The sequence below is a fragment of the Rhipicephalus microplus genome, chromosome 9, assembly GCF_043290135.1.
Source record: "Rhipicephalus microplus isolate Deutch F79 chromosome 9, USDA_Rmic, whole genome shotgun sequence".
Classification (NCBI taxonomy): domain Eukaryota; kingdom Metazoa; phylum Arthropoda; class Arachnida; order Ixodida; family Ixodidae; genus Rhipicephalus; species Rhipicephalus microplus.
Window position 1 is genome coordinate 38,926,884 of NC_134708.1, and position 25,957 is coordinate 38,952,840.

Consider the following 25,957-nt stretch of genomic DNA (forward strand, 5'->3'; position numbering starts at 1 on the left):
CTCAAAGACTTGGCCCAGCTTTCTCATCCTCTGACAGAGTTGCTCCACAAAAATGCTCCATTTCGATGGACCATCGAGTGTGAGGCTGCTTTCGAGCAGTTGAAGTATTTGCTTACTTCCGGGCCCCTCTTGCACCATTTCGACCCGGAGGAACTCACGGAACTGCATACAGATGCTAGTGATATCGGTGTTGGTGCCGTGCTAGTTCAGTATCACGACAGCTGCCAGCACGTCGTGGCGTATCCAAGTCGTACTTTGACCAAGGCAGAGATGAATTATACGGTCACCGAACTGGGATGTCTTGCTGTTGTTTTCGCCGTCCAAAAGTTCTGACCTTATTTGTGCGGCCGGCAATTCAAGATCGTCACAGATCATGATTCTCTTTGTTGGCTCGTCGGACTACGTGACCCAGCTGGCCGGTTAGCTCGTTGTGCCTTACTGCTTCAAGAATATAATTTTTCGGTGACATACAAGAGCGGTCGATGTCACGCAGATGCCGACTGCTTATCTCGTCTTCCATCTCCGACTGTGGATGCTGCTGATGATGATTTCGATAACTACGTGGCTGCAGTCTCATCCAACTTCCCAAATTTGGACGTCTTCCGTCACGAGCAACAGCGTGACCCTTCGTTGAAACGAATGATCGATGTGGCTCGTAGCTCTAAACGTGCCACGCCATTCGTGATTCATGACTCCCTACTATATCGCAAGAATTACTCCAGCCATGGTTCCACACTACTCCTCGTCGTGCCAGAATGCCTGCGTTTTGCGGTATTCCAAGCCATACACGATGACATCACGTCTGGGCACCTTGGATTTGCCCGAACACTTCACCGTATCCGACAATGTTTTTAGTGGCCTCGACTCTGGAAGACCACCAAGCACTATGTCGCAAGTTGTGATGTCTGCCAACGCCACAAACAACCTACCACGCTATTGGCCGGCCCACTGCAGCTAATTATGCCACCGACATCACAATTAGAAAAAGTCGGCATAGATTTACTGGGCCCTTTCCCCAAGTCTACCACCCGCCGCCGCTGGATTATTGTGTGCGTAGATTACCTGACGCGATATACTGAAACGATGGCGGTCGCTTCAGCCACATCATTTCATGTGTCATGGTTTCTTCTTCACTCGATCATACTCCGTCACGGGACCCCTCGTGTGGTGATAAATGATCGCGGCCGGCAGTTTACCGCTGACGTTGTCGAAGAGTTTCTATGGCTTTGAGAGTGCCAGTATCTGCATTCCATGCCATACCACCCTCAGACCAACGGCCTCACTGAGCGCACCAATCGTACCATCATCAACATGCTTTCAATTTACGTCGCAGCGGATCACAAGAACTGGTATGCCGTATTACCTTTTGTTACATATGCCTTTAATACCGCGAAACACGACGTCACAGGTTATACTCCTTTCTTCTTTATGCTCGTAATCCCCAAAGTTTCCTTGACATCATATTTCCTTTTTCGACGAATGAAAACGCCAATGTCGCGCAGACTTTGTGTCGCGCCGAAGAAGCTTGTCGACTTGCTCGGCTCCGAACTCTTTCTGCCCACGCTCGCGCGAAAGACCGCTACGACGCAAAACACCCGCCTGTGACTTTCGCTACGGTTGATTTCGTCTGGCTGTGGACGCACGTTCGAAAGAAGGGGCTTTGCCAGAAGCTTTTTTCCAAGTACGCAGGACCATTCGTCATTACTCAGTGCCTGAGTGACGTCACTTACGTTGTTGCGAAAGTGACAGCTCAGAACCGGCGTTCGCGTAAGACGCAAATTGTCCACATTGCCCGATTGAAGCCCTATAACAACCGACCGCTTCTACTCTCTCGGTGAGCTTCGTCTTGCCCGGAAGAAAATGTAACGCGGACTGAAAGAGCGAGAAAGAAGAAGAGGTAAAACGCTCTCGAGCGATGGTGATTCGGTAGTGACGGTTGAGAGCTGCCATTTTCAGTGTAAATAAACCCATCACATCCGTAATAATATTATGATTACTATGCCCGGGAGATCTATGAAGCGTTCAAGATCCATTCCATTGATCCATCATGTGTAAGCACACGGTCCATCGTGCTGACTGAGATCAGTTATCAACGTGATTGAACGTTTCTGTTTCATCTACTAGTTTGAGATGCAGGCGCAGTGCCGCCTTTCGTTCATTTGCCTTCTTTTCCCTTTTCTAAGGCATATATTTGTGCTCGCATGAAATAAATGCTCATGTTGTTAGCTCAGCGATCTGTCCTGTTGCCTTTCTTCTTCTCTCATATAGCCGTTTTTTTTACTACGAATTCATTTCATCCTCGTGATTTAGACTATGATGTCCTTAACACCTGTTTGTTTCCTAATATACTTGTGACACTAATGATCGTCAATCAAAGTGAATTTTCTTTTTTTTTTCATCCTTGAACCTTTTATCTGTCAAGTGTAGGCCCCTGTGCTTAGCTTTTTGTTTTGTTAGTCATATGCTTTGAATAAATGGCTTGTTAAAATTGATTTGTCTTTTGGGGGTGTGGTGTTAAAAATACAGACATATAGGAGGTGCTTGTCACTCAGTGGAGGTCTTGTGCTTCCTCTTGTTTTCAGGCTGATCTCAAAGTTGTGAATGACGCGAAGGGTGGCACAGTCTACAGGGACCACCTACCTCTCCTAGGTAAGCTGCCCATGCCTTAAAGTGACCAGTGTAAACTGTTCAGTGGTGAAATGCTGTTGTGCTGGTTAACAAATTGCTCACAGATCCTGACAAGGGGCGTTGTACCCAAGTAAAAATGAAGTTAATAGTCACTTTTTTCAATTCACTCTTTAAACCGAAGGATGGCTATTCAAACCTGTAATTAGTATTTCATTACATATACAATTTCATTATTTCATTACACATACAATTTTAGCCTGTGTTTACACTTTATTTGCTAACAACACAATGCAATTGGTGGAATCAGGTTTTGTAAGTAGCTGTGCTCAAATTTTGCATTGTGTAGTATCGTAATTGTTGGCGAATTTTAAGTGCAAAGCATTTCTTTGCTAACCAAAGGCACTATGACCATTGCTATTTATCTATCTAGCTACCTACATCTGGGGGCTTTCATGGATGCCCTCTTCACTCGGTATATACACCTGAATTGACGTGTGAGAACGTGAGGCCATGACAAACAGCAGGTCACGACATGAATATTATGACATGCCTGTCTTCTATGTCATGATGCCCTTGGTCCAAGTCTCATGTGGCCCATACTGCATTTACTCGAATCTAGGCCGACCCTGGTTCTAAGCCAAATCCTAAAAGTTCGAAGCCTGGAAAAAAGAAACAAATAAAAAACCTTATCTCGACTGTTGGCCGAACAAAACAGCTAAGAGAGCATTCACAAAGAGAAAACATATATTGAACATGAAGATAAAACAAAGCAGTTGGTTCATCATGCAAATAACTTGAGAAACACACAACCGCTATTCCTGTTGTATGTTTATTTGTTGTTTTTTTTTCGCATTGTTCTTAGTTATTGACATCATAAAGATGACACGCTTGCCGATGCTGCACTTATTCCGAATCATTGTTGCTGCTTCCCTCATCGGTGACTTCAAACAGTGTGCAACCCTCAGTGCCATAATGTGCATTGGATATGCCACACTTCTTAAAGGAGTGCACAATCGCACAATCAAAGTTCCCGGGTTGTCATCCCATGCTGCAGTGCCTTCAGCGATGCACATTTTTTTCTTCCACTCTTAAGTCCCGCCTGGCTTGAATGTTGGACAACGACTCAGCAGCTAGGACAACTTTCCTTTTATAAGAGGCACTAAAATGACACCAACTGTTTGGCGCCATTGAGCTATGCCACACACAGACCACTCGAAGCGCGGCTAGAAATGACAACCGGCTCGCCTGCCTCAACACTCACCACGAAAATCAAAATGGCGGCCTCACGTGTGTACTTAAGCCAGGTGTTGGCTTGGCTAATAACGTCTACAATGCAGTCTAGGTAGCGCTAGTTGTGCGCCATTTTTCTCAATGAAAAATAGAGAGTTTTTAAAAATCTTCACACCTAGGCTGACCCTGGAGTTTGATACAAAGAAATATGAAAAAAAAAAACTATTGACCTAGATTTGAATAAATACAGTACCCGCATACCACGGGCCATGCTACGTGAATGTGCGCCACAAGCGGAAGCCAAGAATAGCCAAAATATGCATTCAAGATTTAAGGCAGTGTTAGTAATTGGTGGGTTTTCACATGACAAAAGCATGATGTCATCATGAGGGATGCCATAAAGGGCAGACCATGTCTTAATTGTGACCACGTGAGGCTTCATTTTGGTCACGTGTGCTCAAACATCATTATAAAAAAATTTGTATCTAACAGCAAAATAACTTTGTTATATCCAAAAATTTATTATAAATGTGTATTTCTAACATAAGTATTGCAAGGCTATTTTTATTTACTGCGTTATAACCGATGTTTTGTTGTATCCGGGTTCATTTTATCGAGGTTTCAGTGTATTGCCATAATCTAAATGTGATTGCTTTCATTGGGAATCGAACCGACGACCTCAAGCTTGGCAGCGCAACACCTTACGTCCTAAGCTACCACAGCCGGTAATTGGTCAAGATGCCTTGTGGGCCCTAAATAAAATGAGTAGATACCGTTTTTCTTTCTTTTTCATGTGTTTCTATGACGCTCTGTATGTCAGTGGGGATTATCATTTCACAATTTTTGAGCATTTAATCGCCTTACTGCAAACGTCTTTGTATCTCTCACTCTTAGGAGAACAAGGACCCGGTCGTTCTGGAGGTGTGGGCTTCCAAGTCGGCGACCAAGTGAATGTAGACTTGGATCTTGAAATCGTTCAGTCACTTCAGCACGGCCATGGTGGCTGGACAGACGGAATGTACGAGGTGTGTGCGGTCTGCTCGGCATGCATGCTGCTGCGAGGTTTCATTATCAGGGGGCCCTGTTATTATCCGTAGAGTTTCGTGTCAGTAGACTACAAGGAACTCTGGTGCTAGTGTCTATGGGAGTTGCAAGGCATGGGGCTTCAGCCAACATGGGAATGGTGGGCAGTACGTGATTTGACCACGCTACGTTCTCTCGTCTCAATGTGGACTGCTGCCAATCTGTTGAAAGTGAAAGTGCGAGTAGTGTAGCGAATTGGATAGAAAAAAACAAGGAAGTAAGATAAAACACACAGAATGCAACGTTGCTCTGTGTGTGTGTGTGTTCTTTCCTTCCTGCAAGACAAAGTTTAGCAACAGTTCAGCAGTCCCATTTCAGCACCTTTGCCTTTTTTGGGCTCACGTATTCATATTGACTGTAGAGGTTCATATTGAGCTGTTTTTTTTGCCCGAAACAAAAGCTGAAACACGAGAGTAAACGGAGCCACAAGTGCGTATCAAGCCGCTAGCATAAAGAATAGGCCAATTCATTTTCCTAACCATCATTCTCGTGGTGTCTGAATGATTGCAGTGCCAGAGTTTTATCCGGCTAATATTGCTAGAAACTGTGCTGTTGTCAGTTTAACACGCTCGCTGACGCATTACCTTTAAGCAGGATGCAATGTCCAGTGCGAGCCTCTTTTAAAGTGATCACAGTCTTCTCTGCTTGTGGACACCGAAAATGATACTGCAATTGTGCGTCTTTATCGATTAGCAGTAGAACAAGCCACTAAGACAGTGTGAAAATGTCTGGTTTAGTAATTCCCAAGCAGCATTGCTGCCAGCGTTTTCTTCTGAAATCTCAAATCTATTTTTTCAGTGTGAATGACTTTTTCAATATTGTAGAAAAATAACTTGGAGATGCAGTGTAAACTGTCTGTCTCATTGGTGTGGCTTTAAAACAAAGTAACGTTTCAGTCTTCTCACTTGCAGTTTTTGAAGCTCCAGTCATTTGTATTGGTGGCATGAAACACTGAAACATGGCTGTGAGCAAGATCTGTCAAATGGATGATTCTGTCATCTCGTTGTTGCGATTTTTTTGCAGTAAACACTGAAACGTCTGTGAGCAAGATCTGTCAAATGGATGATTTCGTCATCTCGTTGTTGCGATTTTTTTGCAGTGTCTCGGAACAACAGGCACAGTGATTGGCGTTGATGAAGACCACGACATAGTGGTTTCCTATCCAAGTGCTAACAGGTACGGAGTGTTTTGGAGCTTGAAATTGTGCATTCGTGAACACCAGGCTTGTGTGAATATTCGAATGCTTCGAATGTTCAAATGAATATTGCTTCATTTGAATTCACTACGATTCAAATTTAAATTACTCAGAATTTTGAAATATTTGAAACGAACAAATAGATTTATACAGTCGAACACGGATATATCGAACTTGAAAGAGATCACGAATCAGTTCGAGATTTGAAAAATTCCATATAAGAAATATACAGGCCCCGAGAGCTTATCTGTAGCGAACGATCACCTACAATAGGCGCATTCAAGAATGACAACTAATTCCGCACACATGCCGCAACAGAATAATTTATTTGCGCGAAAAAATCGCTAATCTTGGCCTGCCTTTTTGTTTTTGAAATGTTGAAGACACTAGTCTCGATCTTATCAAGGCTGTCCAGGTGTGACAGCCCGGTTTCCTCCATGTGGCCGATACAATAACGAATGATGCCAAACGCTGCCGCCTCTTCAGCGGCAGAGTATGTGCGTGTAGCCAGGGCCTTGTCCGAACAATCCTCCTCGTCACATGAGCTGTCGGCCTGGGCATCCTGGGTTCCTGCGACCGTAGTTACTAGGTCGTCGTCAGCGAGGCCTGCAACTGCCTGGACATTGCAGTTCGCTTCCACAAAATCGTCCGCAGACACTTTGTGTGACGACCACTCGCGAAATGCGTAGTCCTTGTGCTCGTCGTCGTCTTCACCAGTTTCCGCAAGTTCTGCCGTCTCGTAGCTTGCCTTGCGGAAGCAGTTGACCACTGTTTCCGTCTTCACGTCTCGCCAGGCACTAAAGATCTCCAGGCCACTCCTTCGTCATCCACTGCTGGATGTCCTGGCTGCTGACAGCTTCGCTTTTGCCAGAAGTGGTTATGCCAACGATGTCGTAGCGCTGCACAAATTGGTGAAACCACCCGGTGTTGTCAGCGAGATTGTTTCACTGTGTGCAGCTTTCACTGTGTGCAGCTTTCACTGTGGGCAGCTTTCACTGTGTGCAGCGGCAAGCCATTTAGCCTTGGCCATCCGCGTTGGCCATTCATCGGAATGTTCGTAGTATCCTGAAGTCGTCCACGACGGTCAAACATTCCTCACCCGCCTCAACACGCTGAATAGCCTTCAACTTCGTCGCAAAGTCAAGGGTCTCGCGCTTCTCGACGCTGGCCATAGCTACATGAGAAGTCGACAACAAGGAGTCCACTGCGGTTTTGCACACTACGCACGCGAAAGAAAAATGCTGCACATGCGGGCTATCTGCGAGGTCAACAGCGAAAGGGGCGAGCTGTGGTGGTTGGCTGACCAAGCTCGCAAAGCAGCAACAAAAAATAAAAGAAAAGGCAAAAGGAGGAGGACGTCGGCTCCTTCGTTCCTACTCTCAAAGCCGACGGGCGCGTGGAGAAAACCTGAGAGAGAGAAAGAGAAATGAAAAAAAAAAAAAACAAGAAAAGAACGGTTCCGCCCTGTCGCCCTTATCTTTTTTTCGAGCGTTTCGGGTTTTGAGGGAGGCATGGTGCTGTGCGGAGGTCGCTGGGCTGTGAGTGCCAAAATGCACCTTCCAACTGGCGCGCGAAGCTGGGCTGCCGCGGAAATCGCGGAGCATGGCGAGTGCCGAAGTGCACCTTCCAGCTTGTGCGGTGTTCGACATATTTGAAGGGGGATGGAAATACTGTTCAATATAAACGTGCGAATTTCTATACTTTTACGAAGGAATTTCAAAGGGATAACTTAAGAGTTCGATATACGCGAAAATTCAATATACAGTAGTTTCGCAATAATTCAAACTCTGATAATTCAAACTTTTGATTAATTCAAACAAAATTCAATTTTTGGTTGGTCCTCTATTTTTTCAATGTATTTAAAAGCCTCTTAATTCAAATTCCATTATTCGGTTATTTCATACTTTTTGCTGGTCCATACCAGAAAATATCAGTTGCTTTCCCACTACCATTTAAAAATTTGTCTGCTTATATAATCCGAACAGTCTAAAAATGAAAAATAAGCTCCTCAGGCCTTCAAGGAAAAAATGCTTTGCAAGTAAACAAATGTTTGAAACAAAGCACACGCATGGTAAACCGTGATGCTTCTCAACTGGTATAGAGAGCTTCGTGCTGAAGGCTCATACCTATAGCAATGAAGCAGTTGGCAATTGACAATTGCTTTGAAAGGTCTAATCTGCAGTAAATGGCCAATAAACTTGTCGACTTTACACCTCTGCTTTCTGTTCACTGTGTGCATGCAGTTAGGGCTTAAAAGGAAACAATTTTAAAATGTGATATAATCAATGCCTAATCATGATTTCGGGTGTCAGCCCACCCAGAGTCATCTATCTGAGAACTTTGATAATTCAAACTCCTTGATAATTCAAACAAAATTCAGAGGTTCCTTTGAGTTCGAATTAACAAGAGTCGACTGTATGTGGGTTCGATATGTCCGTGTTCGACTGTATTAGTCCTGATGTAACTTTTCTCTAAAGGTGGTTTCACTGTTATAAAGGAGTGCTAAGCGGTGAAAACATTTATACAGGAGAAATTCACATTGCCGTGAAGTTTGACTTCAACGTTAAATGAGCATATTACCTTCACATCGATTCATTATTTTTTAAGTTTTAAAGCTTGTTATATTGGCTTATATGCTCTAAGTATAGTAAATTTTTAAGAGTAACATACTTTACAGTTTATCACTTGCATTCTATGAATATCAAATCCTGCTACTGGTCATAGTTGATTACACTTCCTTCGAAAAAAAAAAAAAAGCATGGCATTTGCGCAGGCCTCACTTCAATTTGAAAAAAAAAATGTGTTGGTCAGTTGAATCATAAAAAATATACACAGTTTTTTTCATTATATGTGATATCAATTCGAGACCGAAATCGCGAACTTAAATTTCACTATTCACACAAGCCTAGTTAACACTTTTGAATTGTTGAGTTTTCCTTCCCTGGGGGGTTTACTTATTCCCAACCCGATAGCCCAGCTCTTCTGCCAGGAAACAAAGGATCGTTACTTTTGAGGGATCACACTTATTTGTGCGTCAGTGACCACACTGCCACTGTTCGTGGAGCTTGATCAGTGTGTCGTCTCAACATTTACCAGATGTAGCAATTTGCAGCATCATTTAAAAAGAGTGTGCAGACTTCAAGGAACGAGCAATGGAGCCTTCGTAAAAGATCCAGTGACATTGATAGCGCATTTTGTGTGGGCATAAGTTATTTACGTCTTTAACTCGCACGTGTTTTCACAGCAAGAGTGTTTTTGCGGATGTCATTTCCGATGGAGGCGGAAATGTTGTAGGCCCGTGTGCTCAGATTTGGGTGCACGTTAAAGAACCCCAGGTGGTCTAAATTTCCGGAGCCCTCCACTACGGCGTCTCTCATAATCATAAAGTGGTTTTGGGACGTTAAACCCCACATATCAATCAATGTTTTTGCGGATGTGGCGAGGTTTTCATATGTAGCTTTGCTAAGATTGTTCTTTTAATCTCTGAGTGGTAATGAGCGTCATGAGCGTAGTGCAGTCGAACCTTGCAATAAAGTTGCACAATACACGAAAATAACTTTGGGATATCCAAGTCATTGCAAGTACATACGCTCAAACCTCATTATAACAATGTTGCTTCTTACTAGAAAATAAGTTTGTTATATCCAAAAATTTATTATAAAAGTTATTCTTAACACTGTGTATTGCAAGACTACTTCTTTATTTGCTTCGTTATAAATAATATTTAGTTATATCCGTTTTCGTTATAATCAGGTTTGAGTGTATTATCTAAAGCTGTAATAAGGGCGAGATTATTCATCATTTAGGGATAATTTATTATATGTTTTGTTATAACATGGTGTGACTGTATGCTCTTTTTCATATTTATTTATTTATTTATTTATTCAATACTGCAGACTCAAGGTCCAATCAGGGTGGTAATACGTATACAAATATAAATAAAATATTTGCAAAACGAAACAATAAAGGGCAAAGAAGGTTGTCTGGTAGGGTAATTCATTACTCACATGTATTAGTAAGACAGTTCTATTAACATATGGTTCTTGGAAAGTACTTATACATCAGTAGGTCTGTGCGAGCAAAATATGGGATCAAGGCCTTTGGGTGGTGGTGTCGGGTGGGTCGGCTACTAAGTGGTGTCAAATACGGGGATGGGTCTAGAGCTAGTTTTTTGTTCAAAAGTTGATCAAGGAATTCTAATCTAGCTTTTTGTCTTCGCGTCTGCAGTAAGGGAATGTTGTTGGCTAGCATTAAATCTCAGAGTGAGTCTAACGTGGAGTACTTGAATATAAAACTAACAGCTTTTCATTGAATACGCTCAAGAGTGTATATATTACGTTTTGTATAAGGGTCCCATACTATGTTCGCGTACTCTAGTTTTGCTCGCACAAGGGCAGTGTAACAAAGTAGTTTAATATTCGTGGGAGCACTTCGAAGTTTATGTTTACGAAGACATAGTGAAAGGCAGGTGAACAAATATTATCAATATGGAGATTCCAAGATAAGTTAGAAGTGAGTGTCACACCAAGGTATTTGTGGGAGTTTACTTGTTGCAGTGGGGAAGACACTAATATGTATGTATATGATTGTGGATTCTTTTTGCGAGTCACTGGAAGGCATATACATTTGTTTGTGCTGAGAAACATTCCCCATTTGTTGCACCATTCATATATATTGCAAAGACTAGTGCTCAGATCGTTGAAATCGTTATTCGAACGTATTTCTTTGAACAAAACACAATCATCTGCAAACAATCTTATTTCTACACTAGGGTGAATAACATCAACAATATCATTGATATACAATAGAAAAATCAAAGGGCCTAACACACTGCCCTGTGGTACGCCCGATGTGACTGGAAGACAGTCCGAATATTGGCCCCCTACATCAACGTACTGTTTGCGATTATTTAAATATGCAGAAATCCAACAAAGGAATATTTCTGGTATACCTATTGTGCTAAGTTTGGAAATGAGTTTCCTATGGGGAACTTTATCGAAGGCTTTGCAGAAATCTAAGAAGAGAATATCTGTCCTACCGTGCCTATTGATGTTTAATGCAAGAGAGTGAAACAGCGTAACGAGTTGAGTTACAGTATGCCAAAGTACTAACCAGTAAGCTTTCCTCTTGAAAATTTAATCTTGTTGAGAACATTTACGGTTGACTTTGTGAGCTTGTTTTGGTGATCGCGACCCTTTGGAGGCTGTGTGTGCACTCTATTATTGCATGTTGAGGAAGGTACTGCGGTCTCAAATGTTGGATTCATCACTGTGCCCATACGGATGCTTCGTCGTTGCCCTCAGGTGGACGTTCAACCCGGCCGTGCTGACTCGCGTCAACACCGCATCGACTGCGTCAACGTCGGCAGCGAGTGGCAGTGGCGTTGGGGATGCAGCCTCATCGCAGCAGTTTGCCGTCGGTGACCTGGTGCAGATCTGCAGCGACCTCGAACGCATCAAGATCCTCCAGCGGGGTCACGGGGAGTGGGCCGAAGCAATGACTCCCGTGAGTTGGGCTTGGCAGCATTCGTGGACATTGCGCTTTTGGGCTTCGCTGTTTAGAGTTTTGGTGCATGCAGGATTCTCACTTTTTTTATTTTTTCATAAAGAATTTCAGTAGTTCAGCAACGTATACTGCTGTACATTTAAAGGTCATTGTGTCTGACGATTCAGAATACATGGTCTTCATGATACCAAAGTGAGTGCAGACTTGAGTTGTCTAACTGTTCCCCGTGGCACCTTGCACTTTTTTACACCCCCCCCCCCCCCCCTGCGTAGTACACGCACCCCCTACATTCATTCGCTGCAGTCCTGCTAACCGACACCAGGCGCCTTCTTACCCGTTGGATCTCTCCTATTTTTAAAAATAATTATGCAAACCCCCTTGGCCACCTCGGCTCGCTCCCTCACCTTTGCCTGTTGCTGCATGCTGTAGTGTTTTTCTTACTGTGTGTGCGCGGCAAGTTTCCCATCTTTTTTATCTGTGCGCCACAGCGGGGTTCACGAACGGTGCAAGTGTAGAGACGTTGCAGCTGATAAGCACACAGTGAGCGAAGTTTACGAAACTGCCTGTACTAACCGATGGTCACTTCCTGCAAATACGTTTGAAGCTTCAACGCTCAACCTCGTGCAAGTGATTTTCGAGCAAAGACAACAGGATTTGCTGCCGTGAAGGATAATTCGTCCCTATAGAAAACCAGAAAAAATCGCTTGTCGCCCAGAAAAGATAGTGACAATTTTGATAGCACCCCCTATTCTCGCTTCGCTTGCTATCCGAGCGTACAGGAACTTTCATGTGGAAGCGAGGTGGCGGCCCTATTTTGTCGTTAATCTTGTTATCGATGGTTTGTTTTGATGCTTCGAAAGTAGCTTGCTACAATGTTGGTTACTTGCTACAATGTAAACGGCAGCGACGGAATCGTCGTCGAGGTCGTCGTGTGAGCTTGCCGCAAAGTTGGCAGAGTGCGTCGTAGTGCACACTTCTGGGCTTTCTTCGAGATCACAGCAAATACCACTGTTGCAGTTAAATGATTGCGAAAAAATAGCCGCAAAATGCTTTTACGGTGTGCGCAGGCGGTGCAGGGACAGTTTGAAGAAGATAGCACCATCAACCACTGAAGTTGAGTAAAGTGCAACAAATAAGCTGTTTCCAAACAGTGTATGCATATGTCAATAGTGAAAGGCTAAGTGACCTAACATTTTTTGCATTACCGCATTTTTTGCTCCTCCCGAAAAGTTTTCATTAAATTTGCCTTGCATAATAAATGCACTTCCAACTTTGCTCCGATTTTCTGAGAAAAAAGTGCGCTCATTACGGGAGTAAATACGGTATATTTTTAACAACATTTAAGTAAAATGTAAATAAAATTCTCAGCAATCTGGTTTCAGTACAGTCCCATGGATGGACGTGGTTTTAACCACATTCATTCATGAATAGATATTTGAATGAATGTGGTTTTAACATAACAGCATTAATGAGCAGTGCAGCTCATTTAACAGAAATTTGGTTGCTTGTGGCCTCTTTAGTTGGGTGCGATAAATCAGTGTTGGCCATGAGTGAACATTCGAAGTAGATGCAAATCAAGGTAGGAACCAGAGTGTGTGTGCACTTTGTCTTTTCTTCCAAGCACAGTTTAGGTCTCCACCAATAAGCGAAGGCAGGCTAGCGATTGGGAACGCGATAGTGTGTGTTGTGTATGTCCGTGTGCGTGTGAGCATGTGCGTGCACAGGTGGAGACATTGTTTATTGCATTCGAATCTTAAAGGCAAAGTTTAAAGGTCCCCCAATATTTTTTTCAACCTCCCGCTTGCCTCCTCATCGGTTGTTCTGCGCAGACCCTCGGCAAGATAGGCAGAGTGCAGCAGATTTACCATGACAATGACCTCAAGGTGGAGGTGTGTGGTACCTCCTGGACCTACAACCCTCTTGCCGTTACAAAGATGGCTTCAGATGGCGCTGTTGCCGGTGTGTCCAGTGGAGGTGAGTGCCCTATTTAACACAAATTATGTCATTCTTTAAGCAGGGGTTTATAAAGTAAGGCCATGGAGTGTTAAATAAAGTGGAAAAGCAAAGGCGACTACATCAACTCATTATTGTAATTGATTAACTATTAAACAGCCACGGCATTATGCTACTGGTTGCGAGGAGGCGGGTTTGATACTGGGCTTCAGCAGTCTAATTTCGAAAGGGTTCAATTTCTAAGATGCACGTGTTCATGCATGTGCAAAGCTCCAGCAGACTAGACATTTACGTTTTCTTTTCGTTTCTGTTTTTGTTCAGAGCGCCTGAGCGCGTTGCTCAAGAAACTGTTCGAGAGCCACGTTTCCGGAGATGTGAACGAGGAACTGGTCAAGGCGGCCGCCACCGGCGACGCGCAGAAGTGCGAGGAAATCTTGAAACACCCGGAGGCCAACGTAAGCGGAACTTATCAACTGCCATGTTATGTTTGTGCAGTCGTTCACGAGTTCGTAAAATGTATCTCTGCTCACGACCACTGCCGTCACACGCACATAGAATTTTAGATGCGGAGCATCTTATACTCGCGCCTTGTAGTGCGCCGTCCGCACCGCTTCTCGAACATTCGACAGCTGACGCACGCGCATGCGCCGTCGCGCCGTCGCCCACTCTTCCACCATCTGTGCATCCCTTCCTCCTCTACACACCGCGCGCGCTTCACTCCTCCACCATCTGTGCACCCTTCCTCCTCTACACACCGCGTTCGACATCTACAATTCTCCTGATTCTCCAGTGGACGCGCATGTGGCGTCGCGCTTCGAGAACATTCAACAGCTGACAGTGCATGCGCCGTCGTGCTGTATATATACTCAAGGTCGGCGCTCGCTCGCTCAGTTGCCGCTCGTCGGTTGGTTTGTACGGCGCGTCGACGTCCAAGGTCGCGGTGAAATGAATTCCAACGAATCCACAAACACAATGATCGACGTCCCTTCGACCAGCGCCGCCCTTTCGCATACGTGTGTACGTGTTCACTCATTTACCACCCCCTCCTACAACCACGTTAACCAATTTAGCCATCGACCCAAGTAAGTCGCAATTTAACACCCCATTTCACAACCACGTTAACCAATTTAGCCATCGACCCAAGTAAGTCGCACTTTAACACCCCGTTAACCAATTATATGGTCCGCATCCTCCTCAGTGTTCCCCCGAGGGAAGCTGCGGGCAATTTTTTTTATAAATGCTCCATCAAATAGTGCTTGCTTACCTTATTTACGCGATTATATGTCGACTTGAATGTAAATCGACCCCTTAATGTCGCACTGCACAAGAAAGACAAAAAGTAAGACAGCATGAGCACATTTCATTAAAAAAATTTACTTACGATGTCTCCGAAAAAAAAAAAAAAAAAATGTTTCACGGTGCTGTGCTAAGGTGGCTTCACGGCATTACTTGAAAGCTGCGCAGAAAAGCTAGCTTTTTCAGAAACTTTACAACCGATATTTTCAGAAACTTTACAACCGAAACTAGTTTTCAATTCTAGGTCACCCCCAACTTTGGATTTCAAATTAAAACAAAATGGGTCGACCTGCAATCGTGTAAATGTGATATTTTTTAAGCACATCTTCATTGGTTTCAGATTGTTGATTTTCCCATACTGACACATGTTGGATCGCTCATTAGAGGTTGGAAATCAAGATGGGACCCGACAGATGGAAAAACATAGTGGGATAATCAGGGTGAACAGTGGAAGTGCCTCAGACAGGCTGGCCGACATTTCGATAGGAGGACCTATTTTTGTCAAAAGACTTAACTTTGATAAAGATAGGTCCTTCTATCGAAACGTTGGCTAGCCTGTCTGAGGCACTTCCACTGTTCATCCTGCTTATCCCACTTGTTAGAGGTTGCAAATTTAAACGTATTAGTAAATTTTATCCAGGATTGCTATGTCCTTTATTAGGCAAACTTCAAGCTTTAGGCAGTAAAAACGAATTTGTAGTTTTCAGTAGGTGTAATATTTACACCAGCTGTCTTTTACGTGTAAAGGGAAAGTGTGCTGTAGTTCTGTAGATAGAGCTTACATTTTTATTTTAAGCTTTAGCCGATTGTAGATGCTGTGTATGATTCTTTGAAAGGGGTCGCCAACCTTTTGTGGTGTAGGGCCAAGTTTCACGAAGCTGACACAACGCAGGGCCGAATGGCGAAACGGGGAAAGGTGCGAGGCTTGGCAGTCAAAACGAGAAAGTTTGGCTAATTGACAATAATTTACAAAACTAGATGAGAAATCATTTTTGTATTCAGCATGTATGTCACACAGTTGCTATGAAGTATAGGTGACAAGTAAAAATATTATCTTAGGTCTACACTGCCATGTTGGCTTTCGGGCAACGATATGGGAAGGGCAGCGGGGTTCGACGTCATGCCGGAGACAGCATAACAGTGCCGCATAACAGTCGCAAGCTGCAAGCCCACGGCTTGCAGCTTGCGAATTTCTGGTTTAAAATATACTACCCTTTGACAAGTGTTGGTAGACTACATTTCGTGCTTGCGAGTGTTTCGATGTTATTGCACGGTATACCATATATGGTAGCTACTACTAGTTTCTCAGCTTAACTTATGCATTTTGCTGAGAAACAACAAACTACGCCTTTTTGTTGTTTACTGGCGAGTAGGCAGTAAAAAAAAAAATGTGGCAGTACATAGCTGTACTATTGTGCACAACAAGATTTTCCAAATTTTCTAATACAGTACAACGTTGTTAACTCGTATCTCACCGGACTGGCAAAAATTTCCTGAGTTAACCAAATTCCACATTGTTGAATGTGCCATGAAAACAAAAGGAAAATGGGCATCAACAAACCTTTATTTAATGGAAAACTGCGTTATTTTTGTCTGCCTCGTCATTGTGAATTAAGATAGAATGATCTTCTTCAACCCCATCAGGTGATAGTGTGCACACTCGCTTTTGCAAGATTTGATACGTGAACCAATGCGTCGTTCGTGCATTTCACTTTTAATAGACACTGGATATGCCAACAGCATAAGGGCTTCCGCGGGATAGTGCCTAGTGCCACCTAGACACTTTACTTTCATTCACTATCATCACGATCATACTCTGCTGCAGTTGTTCGTGCTGTTTTGATTTCTCTAAAACTCCGGGACTACTGTTGGTTGCGGCAAGCAGTGCTTGAGCCTCCAAGCCACTGAGAACGTGCAACTCGAAGCATGGAGTGCCAGTGGCTCTCTTTGGAGTTGTCCGAGTTAACTGGTGCGCAGCTGAATTCCTCCGAATTGACGAGCATTTGACACAACTGAGGTATACTTAGTTTTGCCGGGACAGCACCGCGAGTTCAAGTTGACTGAATCTTGGTGTTAACAAGATCCTGATAAACAAGGTTTTACTGCAATTATGCTTGGTTTGCTCAATTGGCGCATTTCCTTGAAAGTTTGGCATAATGTGCCGTTTACCATGCGAGGCGTAGGAGGAAAGCTCAACTGCTCACGTGAAATACTGAGTAATTCGAAGGCTTAGCTATGGACACTGTGTGGGAACGTTTGTTCATATACGATTTCCAAACAGTTATCAGCTCCCCTTTCTCTTATTAAGTAATTTGTTTGATTCTGTAAACATAATTTCAGATTTAAACTTAGCCACACTCTTGCCTTGATATAATTAATGGAGACTTAATGAATTATCGTTTATAAACAAGTAGATGACAAATTGTCTTGTTATGATACAGTGTTATAAATAAATATTCATGACAAATTTTCAGATATGATGTACTTGTAGTCTTGTGAGTTTAGGCTTCATTTTAATGAGGGCTGAGTGTACACATAGCTTGCCATCTGTTGTTGATTTGCTGAAATGCTTGTTCTGTGGCAATGTGGTGAATCGGTCATTTTTAAAAGGACACACAAAAAGAAAAGGCCACAGGGAGAGCACTTCGAACTATAGGGAACTTGTTTTTCTCGATGCCCAGGTGAATGGGGTGTTTGCGAGTCACACAGCTCTTCAGGCGGCCAGTCAAAATGGGCACGTTGAAGTCGTCAAGATTCTGCTGCGTCACAGCGCCGACGTTGAAATTGAGGTGATATGTTCCTCCATGTTGAAGTGAACTTACGCTTTCCATCTTCTTCTCCATACAATCTTCTCTATATACTTTTCTGGGCCATTTTAAAATTTTCAATCCAGAGAAAAAAAGTTCTATTCTGTGGCTCTTAATTATAAGTAAGTAACGACTGGACAAGAACCTTGAGGGCAGTTGATAAGCTAACGGTGCGAAAGTGAACATTCAATGGAAAAATGAAAGCCAGGGCTCACTTCCAACTAGTTTATCTTTTCAAAAAAAAAAAAAAAAGGGAAGCATTTAAAGGTTGCATGAGACAATTAGAACAATATGGCAGGCACCAAGTAATATGAAAAGTGAAATAAATTTGACACTGAAAGTAGTACACAAGAAATTTATACGAAATGCTCCAAAATGATGAATGAGAGTCAATATAATGTGCATGGTAACTTGTGGACTTTCCACATTTTTCCAAACTCATAACCTTTAATTGCTTTTTAGATGGAATGCTTGAAGCTATATTGACATGCGATGCAACATGCCATTATGACACAGTGTGAGATGACTTGGCACAGGTCGTGACACCAAATGTTTTCTGTGGGTGACATGTTGATTTGATAAGTCACCAGATGACGCATAGTGACACCGAATGTGTTTAAACATGGTGCATTTGGTGACTTGTGACAGATGTTAAAACATGACGCATTTGGTAACCTGTGACAAGCGTCACATGGCAGTGGCATGCATGTACATTAAAGCGCAAGATAACACGGGACTCCAAAAGTCTTACAATGTGCCAAGTTTATTGTCACGTGCCATCTTGGGGACGCAATGTGTCGATATGACACAATGTGTCGTGACATTGAATGTTTGACATTGGTGACACGTTGATTTGATGACGTGTCATCGAATGACACAGGATGACACTAAGTGTGTCACGACACATTTGGTGACCTGTGACAGATTGCTTGTGTTATGTCACACCAAATGACAAGATAACACTAGACTCCAAATTTGTCATCTTAGATGCCTCGAAAATTTCATCCTTCGCATGATTGGTCTGTCCTCAGCATGATTTATCTGCTCTTAATTTTTTTCATCATCCTGTGACAGGACAAAGATGGTGACCGAGCCGTGCACCACACTGCTTTCGGAGATGAGCCGAGTGTGATGGAGCTTCTGGCTCGTGCCGGTGCCGACCTGAATGCGCGCAACAAGCGTCGCCAGACTCCCCTGCACATTGCAGTCAACAAAGGTCACATGGGCGTCGTCAAGACCTTGCTCGACCTCGGATGCCACCCGAGTCTACAGGTGAGCTGGGCCTTGTGTTGGTTGAAAGAGCTCTGAACATGTTTTGACACTCAACAAAGCAACGAAATTGTTGGTGTATGTTCTTGTTGAAATATGCTTAGTATGACAGTTACTTGAAGGACTAAAACACAATGTAGAAAAAATTAATGGATGTATGTGCCACGAACACGTGCTCCTCTTCCTTCGTTGTCTTTTAGTCCATTGAGTAAATATCATACTAAGTGCATATCGACACCAATGTTTTAACTTCAAAGAGCAAATGAAGGTTGTAGGAGATAGAACTATTAATTTCAACTACAATTACAGAACTATTAGCCACCGTATTTACTCGCGTAATGAACACACTCACATAATAAGCGCATCCCCAACCTCAGTCATCACAATTTGGATTTTTTCGTCTCCGCGTAATAAATGCACCCCCTACATTCATTTGCTGCAGTACCGCTAACCAACACCTGGCACCTCCTTGCCCGCTGGATCTCTTCTCTTTTTTATTATTATGCCGACCCAGGTCGGCTCGCTCCATGTCACCCTTCGCCCGCTGTCGCACATTGTATTATTTTTGTTTTTATCTGTGCGTGGCATGTCGCCTGTCTTTTTCAATTATCTGTGCATCACAGCGGGGTTCACAAACGGTGCGAGGGTGAGACATCGCAGCTGATAAGCACATAGCGAGCAAAGGTCACGAAACTGTCTGCCCCAACCGAGGGTCGCATCCTGCAACTCGATTTTCGAGCGACGACGAAAGGATTTGTTGTCGCCATAGCTGTAGCGAAGGGCCATTCGTGGCCATCGCGTTGCAGGTTTCTGGGAAACCGGATGAAAATCGCTTGTCGCCCAGAAAAGATCGTAACCAATTTCGCAACATGATAGCACCCTCGATTGTCGCTTTTGTTGCAATTCGCTCTTCATGCTTGTTATCCGCACGTACTTCAAGGAATGGACTTCTCGTGTGGACAGCGAGACGGCGACCATAATTTGTCGTTAGTCTCGTTATCGGCGGTCTGTTTTGAGGCTTCTGTAGTTGCTCTCTACAATGTCAAACGACATCGTCGTGGTCGTCGTGAATGCAAGGTTGCCATGAAGTTGGCGAAGGGCATCGGAGCGCACGCTTCTGGGCAGCCCCTGAGATCACAGCAGATACCACTGTTGTGGCTAAAGGATTGCGAGAAAAGGTAGCCGCAAAACGCATTTATGGCGTGGGTGGGGACAGCTTGCAGAAATACAGTGCCCTCAACCATCAAGCATAAGTGAAGTGCAACAAGGAAGCTGTTTCCGAATAGTGTAAGCTTATGCCAGTTGCAAAAGGCTAAGCGACCAAACTTTTTTTTTTTGCAATAATGCAATTTTTTCTCATCCCAAAAGAGTTTTCATAAAATTTACCCTGCATAATGAATGCACCCCCAACTTTGCTCCGATTTTTCTAGAAAGAAAAGTATGTTCATTATGCGGGTAAATACGGTATGTCTGTCTGGCGTTAGATGATACGCTCTACTTAGTTACTGTCGTGGGGAAAAAAAGAGTTTGAAACAGTTATTGGGGGGGTGGTGAAGCACAGACTTGAAAGAAAAATCCACCTGCTTTGCAATGGGACTTCTTGGGAAAGTTTGGTCTTAGGTTGCTTAGGTATGCGTGACTGTGACACGACATAGTCAAAAGTGGACAATAATAAAAAAAGAACAAAAACGGTAAAGAAAGAATAAAAGGAAGGTTGTGTGTGTTACACTTCCATGAAATTGTATTCTTCAGAAATGTGTTCCTAATAACATGTTACGTTGGCCATCTGTGACCTATCCAGAAAATTTTTTGAGGGGACGGGGCTGGGTGCCATTATTCTTTAAGCATGTTCCCGCATGCATGTGTATGTGTGCATGTACAAATTAGACATGTGAAATCTGCAGTCAATCATACCTGAGCAATCGCTTGCTCTGTTATCTACAGGACTGTGAGGGGGACACACCGCTGCACGACGCCATCAGCAAGAAGCGGGACGACATGCTCACCCTCCTCCTGGACCACAGTGCCGACATCACGCTCACCAACAACAATGGCTTCAATGCTCTCCACCATGCGGCGCTCCGAGGCAACCCAAGGTTTGCACGCTTTTCCTTCTGCATGCGCTCGCTTCTTTTCTTTTACAGGTAATGAACGTGATGTGTGGAACGTGCCATCGCAAGCCTTCCTGCATAGCTTGGAACTTGTCGGAATCTGACAATTCGCCATGTTGCTACTGAAGTTACGTTTTCATGTGCATTGTACTCTTGCGAGCTTCATGAACTACAGCGTTAAAGTTCCGAGCAGTTGTCTCCCCCCCCCCCCTCCTCCTTTCAGAAACTTAATAACTTAATATAACTCTCCAAGGTAAAGGAGGGTGTGGGGATAGGGGTGGGGGTGGAGCTGGACACCGAAATTCAAAATGACGTGGCAGTCTTCTGTCATCAGAAGAAAAAAAAAAGAGATACAGTGAAACCTGATTACCGTATTTACTCGCGTAATCCTCGCACTCGCATAATTCTTGCACCCCCCACATCGCCCAAGAAAAATACGATTTCTTTTTTCCTCGAGTAATTATCGCACCCCCAAAAACTGCGCAATAATGTCGTCTGCTCGTTCCAGCCGCTGATGATGATAGCGCACGCCATTTGGCGCCATCTCTTAAGCATCAAGCATACTATTGCACGCAAATTCAATCCAATCCAAGCCAAGCCGAAGTGGCCAGTGCGCGCTGTGGTGTGTTTTGTATGCGGTGTCGGTAATCTTGGCACGTTATGGTGTGATACTGAAGCTACACGGCTGCTTCAAGTTGCAAGTGATAGATGACAATGGCACTAAACGACGGCAACAGGGCCGCCGGTAGGCCCTTCGGAGAATACGAGTTTTGTGATCGCTACTGGTGACGGCAGCTGAAAGCCACCAAGACGCGTTGGGCCTGCCGTGGGCCTAAAATTGGGATTGATGGTAAACTTTATTTCGTCAGACGGAAACTGCGGACGATTCTGTTAAATAGCCATAAGCCCAATACTGACGTCCTACGCTTACCTTTTGAGGGCTCCTGTTGAGCGACGAACGCTACCATTACGCCTGCAACGCCCACAAGCTTTGCGTATGGTATTCTAATTCTCGACTATTTGCTTGCACTTTTTGTGTCTCAAATAAATCTTGCCTTATGTTGAACCTCTGCTTTTATTGTTGAGTTAACTCTTAATTAGTACTTCTCAAAGCTTGCCGTTAGTTGCTGGTGTGAGAATCCCGATTTGCGGCCATTTCGTTTTTTTTTCTTTTTCGCTCGGTACGTTCTCGTGAAAAGTTCTCCCCGCGTAATTCTCGCACCCCCCAACTTAGCATCGCTTTTTCGGCAAAAAAAGTGCGAGGATTATGCGAGTGAATACGGTAGTACGTACTTGCCGGGGAATAACAACGCACTAACCGTAGTATACATTAACCAGCAAGTACATATTCACATCGTCTGACATGTGCCATCCCGCCAACAATGGAATAAGTACAGTGGCACAGCTAATGTTGCCAGCAGTTCCCACCACAAATCTCTTTCTTTCTTTTTACTGAATTGCAGAAAAGATGCTCGCATGAAAGTCCGATAGCACGCGGTGACGATGCCAATGAGCATTTAGAAACTACAGTCGATCTCAGATATATTGAACTCGAAGGGAATTGTGAAATAGTTCAAAATATTAACAATGCGAAAGGCAAAATCTGTATATTCATGAGTGTTGAAGATTGGGCGAGTTGGTTCGTCGTACTTGAACTGGTATAGCGCATCATGGGGAAGAAGAAACGGCCGAGCAGACCGACACAAGAGGACAGAGCACTACTAGCGCTCTGTCCTCTTGTGTCGGTCTGCTCGGTCGTTTCTTCTTCTCGTTTCTTCTTCTAGTGTCGGTCTGCTCGGCCGTTTCTTCTTCCCCATGATGCGCTATACCAGTTCAAGTACTGTATATTCATGGCCTTAGCTAAAGCTTCTAAGGCCCAGAAAATCGTTACTAGTGCTAATATAACGGTTCGCTCGCAGTGTGTAAGACAAGGTGTGAACTGCAAGTTACTGCATTTTATTTTGCACGAAAGTAGTCCGTAAACATGTCTTGCGTCTTGCACGCTGTCAAGTTCTAGCCATCCAGAATATCATTTGAGCTTTTCAAATAAGCGAATTCAGATCCTTCGGCCACAGCAGTGTTGATTGACGCAGAATGTCGGTGCAAGCTTTGTAGCGAGGTGAAAAAATAGCGACGGCAGTGAAGGCGCTGGCATATTTATAACAGCACGGGTACACTTCAGTGGCACCGGCAACGGCAGCCATGATCTCAACATCAATGTAGTCAAATACAGCTACTACGATGAAGTTTCTCAAAGTCATCTGCAACGATGAAGTTTCTCAATGTCCGAGACGGTGCCCAAAAATACTGATAAGTAGGCTTGTGCAAATATTCGAATGCTTTGAATATTATAACGAATAGTTGAGTATTGAAAGTCGCTTCGATGCAAATTCAAATTATCGAATATTTTTGAAGTATTAGCTATTAACGAATAAATGTATATTAATACCCGTGCCACTGCTTGTAAAGGTGGTTTCACTGCAATGTAGGAATGTTAAGTCGTGAAAACACATAGAGAAAATTTACCTTGTCGCGAAGCCTCGCTTCAAACTTAAAGGGGCCCTCAACAGTTACTGAACGTGGTCAGAAAACGCTGCCGATCGGTAGTCAAGGCTATCGAGAACACATGAGGCAAATATTATAGCGCAGCACGCGGCCTGTAATTCACAATAAATTTTCAAAGCTAGAAGATGCTTTCTTCCCTCGGCAAACGACACTACAACCTGAAAAATCACTTGTCACAGCCAGGAACGAATATACGGCTCTGGTCACAGCCATTGGGTGATTTGAGCATGGCGCGCTCACCGTTACTGAGGCTGCCGCTTGTCCACAAGTTTGTGCGCGATGGCACTGAAAAGCTGCATATTCGAAGGAAAAAAAAAAAAAAAAAAAAGAGGTGCTCAAAGTCACGAGGTGCATGTGACGTATTTCATTTTGCCATGCCATTTCTTTCCGCTTAACTTCCAGCTATTTCGTTGAGACGAGAAGAGAGAATGCAATTACAGCATGCGACAAATTTTTGGAACTCCGCTTGTACTGGACTGATTCTAGAAGCATTGCGGCGGTAAATTTGTGAGACAACAAGCATGTTTACTGGCTCCATGGCTACTTAAAAAAGTGTTGCAGGGCCCTTTTAAAGGAACATATTACCCTCAAATCAATTCTTCATTTTATTAAGCTTGTTATGACGACCTATATGCTCCAAGTACAATAAATTTTGAAGTGTTAGGTATCTTGCAGGTTATCACTCGCATCTTACCGAAACTACTACTGAAGGTTGTTTCAACTTCCTTTGAACGAAAGAAAATTGCATAGAGCCCCTATTTCAATTAAAAAAAATATTGTGCAGGTTAGTTACATCATGATAAATATTACTTCTTTTTATTATGTCATACATGCCATTTGAATTTGATTCGAAATTATTCAATCAAAATCACTATTCGCTTCAAATTCGCTTCGATCCTAAATTCACTATTCGCGCAAGCCTACTAATAAGTCACAGAATTCACTGAGGCATCGTACGCTGTTGTCAGCGGTCATGACACACCCAAAATCACCACCTGGCCCATAAGGTAAGTTTTCGGCGGTGCTTTACTTGACGTCGATCCAAGTGCGAATCATAATTTCGATTGCTATGTGCGGGTCAAAGTTCTGTTCAACTCCCGAATGAAGATTTATCAGAACAAGGTTTTGAAAAGCACACAAGTCCACAAGGGGCAAAGAAAAATGCCGTGTACCCACCTTCGACACGTTGGTGATATCGATCTCAATTGTGGCTTTGTAGCTGGCAGTCGCTGCTTTCAGCTGCATAGATTCGAAAACCTGGAAAAAGAGTACCCTCCGAGACATGCATTTCAAAACCGAAAACACGAAAAATATGTCGCAAGGTTGCACATCTTGAAGGCTCGCATGCGATTGTGCGTCAACAAACAAGGGAGGGAATGCAAACATTGCCACGAGATTGCCGAGTCACTTTGCATTCTCATTTTGGTGTGCTCAGCAATCTGTCTTTATGAAAAACTCTCCCGGTGGACTCGTATACTGGTGCACACTCGCAAGTGCGGCACAACAAACCAGATCGATGCGATGGAATAACACTGCCTCTTTGTCACCTGCGTGTGAAAAGGGATTGGAAGTTGCTAGAACGCAGCCGAAAATTGATCAATATTTGCTAGGCAAAATGCACTAATTGCTCACCCTCCTCCTGGACCACAGCGCTGACATCACGCTCACCACCAACAATGGCTTCAACGCCCTCCACCATGTGGCGCTCCGAGGCAGTCCAAGGTTTGGGCGCTTTTGATCAATATTTGCTAGGCAAAATGCACTTTATGGGCTTTGGCCCAGCGCAGTGTTCTATATAGCGAATGTTCCGCTGTGCGAGAGTTCGATATACGGGTGCACTGGTCCCATACTTATGCATGGGAAACTCAATGCGGTTTCTCAACTGTTCGATGCAGCCAATAATTCAATATATTTCAGTTTATTATATCCGAGATCAACTGCATATAGGGTAACCTGAGATCCAGGATACGCAGTGACTGACACAGCAGCAGAACGGACATAATCGGCTGTCTGCGACACATGCGTACTGTGGGAAAAATGACATTTTTCTTTTTCTATCACGGTATGGTTGTAAGCAGCTGATCGTCTACTGGCTAGTTGCGGGCAGCGCTTTGCCTAATCGACACTCGCCGTTACTGGTGAGCCGCTTGCTGTACGATAGGTTCACCTTCAGAATGCACATGTGCGCACCTGCTATCAACCTTCTGCCCTTTACAATATGCAGCATCTTGGGTTAATGCAGCATTGATGAGCCTCCCGAAAGCGATGGACACTCCGCGACGTTATAATGGTCCTGATGGCAGACGGAGGCGTGT

At 43.8% G+C, this 25,957-nt stretch overlaps 1 protein-coding gene across 3 annotated transcripts in view; it reads left to right on the forward strand.

The window, feature by feature from the left end:
- Window positions 1–25,957, forward strand: part of mib1 (E3 ubiquitin-protein ligase mind bomb 1) — a 482,913-nt gene that overhangs the window by 9,711 nt on the left and 447,245 nt on the right. For all 3 annotated transcript variants that reach the window (XM_075873460.1, XM_075873462.1, XM_075873461.1), the window contains exons 4-12: window positions 2,583–2,649; window positions 4,753–4,883; window positions 6,041–6,117; window positions 11,440–11,641; window positions 13,471–13,615; window positions 13,916–14,049; window positions 17,572–17,679; window positions 18,772–18,969; window positions 20,911–21,062. In XM_075873460.1, coding sequence (XP_075729575.1) covers window positions 2,583–2,649; window positions 4,753–4,883; window positions 6,041–6,117; window positions 11,440–11,641; window positions 13,471–13,615; window positions 13,916–14,049; window positions 17,572–17,679; window positions 18,772–18,969; window positions 20,911–21,062 — 1,214 coding nt within the window. The remainder of the gene's footprint in view (window positions 1–2,582; window positions 2,650–4,752; window positions 4,884–6,040; window positions 6,118–11,439; window positions 11,642–13,470; window positions 13,616–13,915; window positions 14,050–17,571; window positions 17,680–18,771; window positions 18,970–20,910; window positions 21,063–25,957) is intronic.